Below are 9007 nucleotides of genomic sequence, written 5' to 3'. Positions count from 1 at the left end.
TGGAGCCTACTAAGCATCCGATAAATGTTGGTTGACTGAAACTATGATCAGTGCACACGTTCAGTCTGAGACTTAGCTACATGTGAGCTAATTGCTTCCAAGGGCACAGGAACCGGGCAGCCTGGAAAGCTCCAGATCTGCAGCCAGGGATGTCCACCGCTGCCAGGCCGGTACTGAGAAGTCAGGTACCCATCCTCAGGAAGTCAGGCTGGTCTCGGCAGCCTAAAGGCAGCAGGCCAAGAGTTTGGGTACGACATGTGGTGGCCCCAGGAGCTAAGTCCAACAGCTTGCCCTGCAGGTGGAGCTGCCCTCCCAAATGAGGGATCCAGGGAGCTGTCATTCAAGACTTCAGGCAGGTAGCAGGTATCCAGAAAAATCTGTCTTCTGGAAAAAGACTCCAGAAACCAGGCTAGGGAGCCTCAGCACAGTAGGGAGAGGGATTCACAAGAACGAGAGAAAACTCCTATCCTTGCTGGAATCTTCTTTTTTTTTTTTTTTAAGATTTATTTATTTATTTATTTCTCTCTCCTTCCCCTCCCCACCCCGGTTGTCTGTTCTCTGTGTCTATTTGCTGCGTCTTCTTTGTCCGCTTCTGTTGTCGTCAGCAGCACGGGAATCTGTGTTTCTTTTCCCTGTGTCATCTTGTTGTGTCAGCTCTCCGTGCCTGTGGCACCATTCCTGTGCAGGCTGCACTTTCCTTCGCGCTGGGTGGCTCTCCTTATGGGGCGCACTCCTTATGGGGCGCACTCCTTATGGGGCGCACTCCTTATGGGGTGCACTCCTTGTGTGTGGGGCTCCCCTATGTGGGGGACACCCCTGCGTGGCAGGGCACTCCTTGCGTGCATCAGCACTGCGCGTGGGCCAGCTCCACACAGGTCAAGGAGACCGGGGTTTGAACCGCAGACCTCCCATGTGGTAGATGGACGCCCTAACCACTGGGCCAAGTCTGCCGCCCCTTGTAGGGATCTTAAGACACAGGGGATCAAGGTGGGCAGAAGCCCAGCCTCAGAACTCACCACCAGGTCAGGGAGCCCCCTCAGGCAAGACTTCCCTAAGCCCGGGGATGGGCCATGAGGACGGGCTCAGTTTCCCTCTGCTACAGCTGAGGTCTGGAACCAGGCTGTGCCTACAACGGGCCTCTGGGGGCAGTGCCAGGAGAGCGGAGGCTGCAGAGGCAGGGAACCCGGGAGCGCCTGGCAAAGGCCTCGTTTCTGCCCACAGCATTTAGGGAGGCCTAGGTCGGTCCAGGGGAGACAGCACCTGTGGATGGGGGAGCATGGGCTTTTATGAGAGTAGAGAAGATTCCGGCATCTCCCGAGGATCCCCAGAAGGGACTGGAGCCTGGGGACCCAGAGCGGCCCTTTGGGCACCTTCCCTGAAGTCAGGCGAATGCTGGAATCAGCTGCCCTTGCACCCCCACTGCATTCAGGGGGAACGTGGGCAGAAGGAGGGAGTCCCTGCCCTTGGACCTTGTGGTCTAGGGGGGAAGAGCGTCCAAGCATGCGCTGACCTTAGAACAAACCAGAGCGACCTCTGTGTAAACAATCCCAAATATATCCCAGAAGAGGCACCACGGCTGCAGGTCTGGGGAGAAGAGAGTTGGAAATGGAGGGAAGAAATCCCCCAGGGATGGAAAAGGTGGCAGAGGAGAAAGCTACCAATGGGTTTCTACGGTCTTAAAAGAAAAAAAATCAAGGAGTCAGGGACAAATAGTTCTCATAAGTCAAGTCATCTTTATAGCATCTCTGTTGTCATGCTGAGACCTTATCTTATATAGGCACATCCATTCGGAACATGCTCGAAGCAGCTATTGCTTACTTTCCACTGAATCAGAGAGAAATTACCATTCCCACCGGTGCCTTCCCAGGGCAGGAACAGGGAGGCTGCTGTGAATTGCTCCCTGAAGTCTCCCGGGCTTCCCTTCTGCATCCCAGGAGTTCAAAGGAGTGAGGGTCTGGCTGGGGCTGGGCCATTCCAGAAGGCTGCAGACCTGGGGTGGTGGGGGGGTGGGGGGCTGGGGTGACCCTCTCCTCTGGTGGCTGGGGAGGTTCGAAAGGCTGCAGGGCCTTTGCTTGCCTGGCCCCCCTCCTTGCCCCAGGGATGTCCGGGGCTCCTGGTCAGATCCGCTGGGCCCCTGGCAATGTAGGGTTTTGTCCGGCTGGCCAGGGTTGGAATCCTCCACTAAATTCAATGGGCTCCCTGCCCAAAGCCAGGCCAATTGCAATGCGGGGGCTCCCTGACGCCCCCCACAAAGAGACCTCACTAACTCATTCCCCTTGAATGTTCTTTGAGGGAACATTCTGTCCCACCCAATGTCCCTTTCCCTTTCCTCTTGTCACACACCTGCTGTGCCCAAAAACTTAAACCGTTTTCTTGTCTAATACATTTGGTAAAAAGCATCAAATGATAATCACTGTATTTCTCTCTAGGTACAAAGAGAATCTTACCTTCTGGGCCTGAGGTTGAGAGGAGTAAGCTGAGTGCAGTAGAGGCAGGTTAAGCGACCCTGAGGTCTCCACCCAGCTCTGCCACTGGCTCGAGGACCCCTGCCCGTGTCTTAACACGCCGCCGCTACAAAACGGGTCGGTCATGCCTCCCTGTCTTTGGGGCAGCTGATGACATCTGTTGATGTCATGGGTTGAACGGGGTCCCCCTCAAAAGATACATTGAAATCCTCACCCCCAGTCCCTGGGAAGGTGACCTTGTTGGGAATGAGGGCCTCGGCAGAGGTATCCGGGTCAAGGTGAGCTCGCAGTGCATCAGGAGGGTGCTCCATCTGGACTGGCGGCCTTGGAAGGAAAGGAGAGAGGCGGGGAGGAGAAGGCATGCCGAGGCAGGGCCGGAGGGCGGAGCGAGGCGTGAACCACCCAGGAAGGCCCAGGAGGGCCGGCACGCGTGAGAAGCTACAAGAGGCAAGGGAGGGGCTGCCCCACAGGGCTGGGGGGAGCAGGGCCTGCCCACACCTTGGCCTCAGACTTCCAGCCTCCAGGACTGCGAGGAGTAAATGCCGGTTGTTCCAAGCTGTGGAGCTCGAGAGACCTTGTTACAGCAGCGCTAGGAAAGTAGACGATGCCGGGGTCTCGGAGGTGTGGGAGGTGTAAGCAGTGGCCATCGCCTCGGGATTCCGTACGCGTTTTCCAAGGACACCCCAGCCCAGATCCCCACCCAGGCCCAGCCAAGGAGAAGGTCGCCCCTAGCCTCCCCTTCCTGAGCTCCATCTGCTCCCACCGCTATCTCTACAATGGCCTCTCATTTCTTGCGGTACCTGGAATGTGTCTCCCGGGGGAGATGACACAGATGAAACTTCCTGCCTCAGAAGCTAAAGAATTACCAAATCAAACACAACTGGCCCAGGTCATTTATTTCCCTTCTACTCTACAGAGTTCTGTTACCATACTCCGACCAAGGCTAGAAGAAGTTTTCCCCTTGAGTCTCTCTAATAGAAAGCAATGAAGTGAGTGGCTCAGAGCTGAAAGGCAGGGAGGCCTTACACCAGCTGAAGGGAAACAAGCGCTTCTCAGGGTCGCCACAAACTGTTGTGCAGTTTGTTCACTGCACAAAAGCACGAGGCCAAGGGGCAAGTGGAAGCTCGAATCCACTTTTCTTGCCAAGCTTACTGAGTAGGTTGTCCACAGGCCCACATGTTCCCTGAGGAGGCCCCATCTAACACTCCATCAAAGCCCCGGCTAGGCACACAGAGTTTGTCCTCCTTTCTGTGTGCGGTGGGGTCCAGGGATTGTATTTCAGGCCTAGGCTGCTTTGGGCCCCGGGAATGTGCTTTAGGTAAAACTGCGTGTTTCTTATGGGCAAGAGAGCAGAGAAGGAAGAGGATATGAGATATCTTTGCTTTCACAGTGTTGGGGCTGGGGGAAATTTGGGGTCACCTAGATTTCAAAAGCAAAGTTTTCAAATATGTTTGTTTTCATTATGGCTTTGGCTTCTTTCTCCGGTCCTTATTTTATTTCTATGTTCAGCAGTGGGATCCTTTTCTCAAAGAAAATGAAAGCGGACAAGGGAAGACTTGTCCCTGTGGAATCTGGGAGGGACCTAGAGCTCTGGCCACTCCCACCCCTGGCATCCCCCACAAAGATGGGGACCCCCCCAGAACACAGTTTGAAGAACAATCACTTGGTCCAACCACATGGTTTTGCTGGGGGCAAAGCTGAGGCCTCCAAGGAGCAGAGAACCCAGGCGCCTGGCCCAGTGCCTGCCCCGACGCCAGACTGCCCACTGGCCTCTCTGTTTGACAGAGGCAGGCTCGTGCGCTGCTTAGCAACTGAACCTTCAAGGTGGCCAGTCCTGGCCCCCGTGCACAGCTGAGACCCCGTCTTTTGTGCAGCTTGTGCCCAGGCACAGAAAGTCCTCATTCCTCCCTGGGCTGAGCCACGGTGCGGCAAAGGGGAGCGACAGGTAACGAATCGCAGGGCCTCGCCAGCCAAGGGGGGCAAAGGCACCCTGCCCCCGAGAGCCGGCCAGCGAGAGGCCACAGCAGAGCAGAGGCCCGGGCATCTGACCGGAGGATGCAGCCCTGCCTGCCCGGGGCTCTCTCCAGCCAGGGCCATCCAGGTGATGGGCAGTGCCTAAGGCTCCTGTCGCAGCTCACAGCCTTGGCTTTCTCCTGGGAAGGGAGCATCCGGGCCTTAAGAATCCTGGGCCCTAGTGGCTTGGCAGGCACTTGCCTGGCTCTGCCCTCTCCACTTTCGAGAGGTTAGGACCAGAGAACTGGGGGAGCCTGGAGCTGCATCGGTTGCTCTGGAGCCGGGGTGGGGATGTGGGTGCCACCTCTGGGCCCCACTTGTGTTTCCCCTGTGCTCAGCAGAAAGGGCCCATTCTAGACATGTAGGCCCCTAGCTGATGGGGAGGATGACAGGCCAGGGCTGACACTGCCCAGGAGTCTGGAAAACAGGGGTGGGAGATCAGGGACCCCCGTCACACCCCACTGGCTGCAATCTCTCAGCTCTAGCAAAGGGGTGTCCCTCCGCTGTCATCCTCCCGCCCTGCCCCAGGCGCTACCTGCAGGGACTGAGGACCACAGCCCAGCCCCTGTCACCTCCTCTCTTGGGACCCCCCCCCCAGCCCAGTAGGATGCACACCTCAGATGCACACCCCTGACCTTGGCTTCCCACCTGCCTGTTTGCTGTCGCCCATTCGGGAGCACCCACTCCGGCCCCTGCCCCACCCCCGGGGGGGGGGGGGCAGGACCGCACAGAGTCTGCGCAGGAGATGCGCCGAGGCCAGCCCTGCGCGGCAGCTGCCTCTCTGTTCCGGGAGAGGCTGCTCCTTTCATTTCCTGCTCTCTTGCAGTCTCTGACCTCCTCCCCCCAGCCCACCCTCTCCAGAGGGAGCACAGGAACAGACGGCCCACCCGTTGCTTCACTCTCATGAGGTTTATTGAGCCCCCCCAGGGTGCCTGGCTCTATGGTCCGTGGGGGGGGCCACGGCCAAGTCCCAGGAGACCGGCGCCAGCACAGAGCACGACTCGTAGCTGCTTAACATCTGGGAAGGGCTGGGGGGCAGGAACTAATCACAAAACAAATTCCTATTCGAAAGCAACAGAATCTCCTCTGAGAGTACTATATATTCTGCACACACGCGCACACACACGCACACGCACCCTCCAAATGAACACCTAAGCGGACCCAGTGGCCCATGGGTAAAGAAACTAATCGATCCCTAGCCGCACGCACGCGTGCCCACGCCGCGGCACGGAGGGGCGGTCTCGCGTGTGCTATCACAGACACGACGTCTGCAGGTCCCAGGGGAAGCGATCTGTCCTAGATGCCTGCAGCATGCAAAACTTGGAAGGTCCGGAGAGCCACGGCTGAGGAGGGCGGTGGGCGCACACGTGGACGTCTCCCTCCTGGGGCCCCAGCGGGAGCGCTCGAGGTGCTCTCTGCCGGCGACGACAAAGCTTCGTGGAGGGCTCCCAGAGCAGAGCCGGGGAGCGGGAGGTTCTCCGTCCAGTGGCAGGAGCCCTGAGGAGTTCACCAGTCTTCCAGGCAGAGCGTGAAACTCGGAGTTTCGAGTGTGTGGTCCTGCAAACAGTATCTCTGGGTACAAGCGCGGCAGGTCGAGGTGAGAGTGTCTTTTCTCGCTCGCTCGCTGCAGCTTCCCCCACGTGCTAACGCATTTTGTAGTCATTAGATACGGATGTTTCACACAGCTGCCCCTTAAAATCCAAGTCTACTGTAAAGTCGAGGTCTCGCTGCAAAGAAAGAGCCAGAGGTCACAGGGCTTATCTGGGGGTGGGATACCGGGGCACCATCCCTCCCTGCTGCAGCCAGCGGGTGAGGCGCTACCCCTTTCTTATTGATTCCTAGTCAGGAATCTATCTTCTCAGGCAGTTCTTTGATTTTGAACCTAAATGTCCCGCTGATTCCATATGGAGAAAACGGAGTGGGGTGTTGAGTTGCCTGTGGTCTAACCCTCAGAGCATTCGGCGAGCATTTTAACGCCCATGCCCACACCCAGGGCTGCTCAAAGACCAACGCTTCCAATGCACCAGGCCAGCTGAAGAAATGCAAATCGGGGAAGCGGATGTGGCTCAAGTGATTGAGCTCCCGCCTACCACATGGGCGATCCCGGGTTCAGTTCCCAGTGTCTCCTAAAGAAGACAAGCTGACACAATGGGCTGGCATGGCGAGCTGATGCAACAAGATGACACAACAAGCGACACAAGGAGGAAAACATAATGAGAGAGAGAGGCAACAAAGCAGGGAGCAGAGGTGGCTCAAACGATTAGGCGCTTCCCTCCCACACAGGAGTCACACGTTCGGTCCTCGTGGCCTCCTAAAAAAAGGAAGATAGGCACACAACGAATAGATACAGCAAGTGCAAACAACGAGGAGGGTGGGGGGAAAGAAATGAATTAAATAAATCTTTAAAAGAAAACAAAATGAAACGCAAACCAAACACCTTCCAGGGGGCCAAAAACTGAGGTAAAACCCACAGCGACAGTCTGTCCTCAGACCCCCCTCACCAAATGCTGTCCTCAAGACTGAGGGGATCTAAAGAAACGCTCCAGTTCCTGAGTTTTGAGGGGCCAAAGCTTGGGTCCTTCAGTTACCCCCAGTCACATCCAAACCTGGCTTCCTGCTGCCCCTCTCACTAGCTCCTCTGATGGTGCACAAGGCACTGAAAAAGACAAATATTGTATGATCTCCCTGATGGGAAATAATCAGGAGCAGCAAATTCATAGAGTCAGAAACTGGAATACAGCTTACCAGGGCCTGGGCCGGGGGTAGGGAACGGGGAGTTAAAGCTTAATTGTCGCGGAATTTTTCTTTGGGGTGATGGGGCAGTGTTGGTAATGGATGGTGGGGGTGGCAGCAAGACATTGGGAATGTGATTAAGAGCGCTGATTCGGATATTTGAATGCGGTAGAAAGGGGAAATTTTAGGTTGTACATTTCTTGCTAGAATAAAAATTTTTTAAAAAAACGTAGGACTCTACAACACAAACAGTGAGCCTGAAGTGGACCAAAGACTATTGTTAATAGTGTATTTGTGATGATGTTTCATCAGTTGTAATAAAGGCACCACATGAATGCAAAGTTTCAGTAATGATGAAAACGTCGGTGGGGTTGGTAGGGGCACTCTATATTTCCTGCATGATATTTTAAAACACGCCTATACTTCCCTAATTAAAAAAAAATTTAAAAAAGGACTTCAGCAAGTGGGTCACGGGAGCCCCCCAGGGCCCAGCCCCATGTGGCCCTTCTCTGACCCCTGCTTTCCCAGAGGCCGCCTCAGCACTCACCACGTTTTTGGCGTTTGGCTTCATGGATATGGTCCCGTAGATTTCCTCCCCCCTCCGCACAGTGAGGTAATCTTCCAGGTAGAAGACAGTCTGCTTCCAGTGGGTGTAGGGGGCGTCGGGGGCTGAGGGGAGGCGGAAGGAAGAATCAGAGAAGATGTCCGCGAAAGAGCAGGACCTCGTGTAGAAGTCCCAGGCTTCTCCCGGGACGCGTCAAACCCCCCAGCACTTCTGTTGGGGGAGGTGCCACCCTCGTAGCCTGCCTCCAAGGGCCCCCAGAACTCCCCCCACTCCCCACTGACCTCTCCACCTCTAACTCCCATTCCCTCAGGGTGGCTGAGCTCCCCTAGGATCAGAAGAAAAAACAAGCGCATGAAGCAAGCTCCTAGCGAGGGGTGGATGGTGAATATTCTCTACCAGCTAAACTCATCATCACAAACGAATCCCACAATGCCACTGCTTTTAATTGGCTTGACAGAGTGAAGACTTCCAGAAAGCACGGGGGAGAGATTGGTAGAGGAGGCCATCCTAGTTCCCCATAAGTGTCATCATTCATGCAAACTCCACTGCTAAACAAGTTTCCCCAGTTCCAGTGACATCCCAGGTACTTGCTCCTCAGTCTTACAAATAGATTTTCCTGCTCTGGAAGTGAACCTAACACCTCAGCCCAGGCCTGCTGTGGGGTTTTTGCTCTGCCCTCCTAACTGGGAAAGAAAAAGAAATGAAGGGTGATTCTCACTCCACAGCCCCAGTGCTGGTCCACAGTTCACTCACCCTGCATGACCCAAAGGCACAATGATGCTTGCACCCCATCCCCTATTTTGACCATTAATTCCATCCACCTGCTGTCAGCAGCAACTGTCTTTGGAACACGCTCCCCCTTCCTTGTCACCACGCTCTCTCTTTCTCATCCCTCAAGGCCACTTCCTGTGGGATGCCTTCTCTGACTACCCAGTCTTGGATGAAGGGCTCTACAGCACCCTGAGCTTACGACACCCTGGTGTCTATCACACTGCAGTGTAAATGCGTCGCCCATTTGTTTGCATCCTCCCCAAGACTGAACTCTCCATGAGGGCACAGGCCCTGCCAATTATAGCCCCAATGCCCACGCTGTGCTTGGTAGATCTGTTAAGTATTGAAAACATGAGTAAAAATGAGAACCCAAAGAGAAGAAATTTTCTGATGCTGCAGTGGACTCATCCATATGTGATTACTGGAGTTTTGGGAATCTATAGACTGGAGAAGAACCCAT

General features: G+C 55.3%; 1 protein-coding gene across 1 annotated transcript in view; it reads right to left on the bottom strand.

The window, feature by feature from the left end:
- Nucleotides 1-1714: 1714 nt before the first annotated feature.
- Nucleotides 1715-9007, bottom strand: part of PRMT8 (protein arginine methyltransferase 8) — a 105079-nt gene continuing 97786 nt past the window's right edge. The window contains exons 9-10 of the mRNA XM_058282597.2: nucleotides 7759-7880; nucleotides 1715-6205 (exon numbers count right to left, since the gene is read on the bottom strand). Of these exons, the coding sequence (XP_058138580.1) occupies nucleotides 6122-6205; nucleotides 7759-7880 (206 nt within the window). The 3' untranslated portion in view covers nucleotides 1715-6121. The remainder of the gene's footprint in view (nucleotides 6206-7758; nucleotides 7881-9007) is intronic.

This window comes from Dasypus novemcinctus, chromosome 20 (assembly GCF_030445035.2).
Source record: "Dasypus novemcinctus isolate mDasNov1 chromosome 20, mDasNov1.1.hap2, whole genome shotgun sequence".
Classification (NCBI taxonomy): Eukaryota; Metazoa; Chordata; class Mammalia; order Cingulata; family Dasypodidae; genus Dasypus; species Dasypus novemcinctus.
Note: the sequence above shows the minus strand (reverse complement) of the source record. Positions and strands in the feature narration are given on the sequence as shown.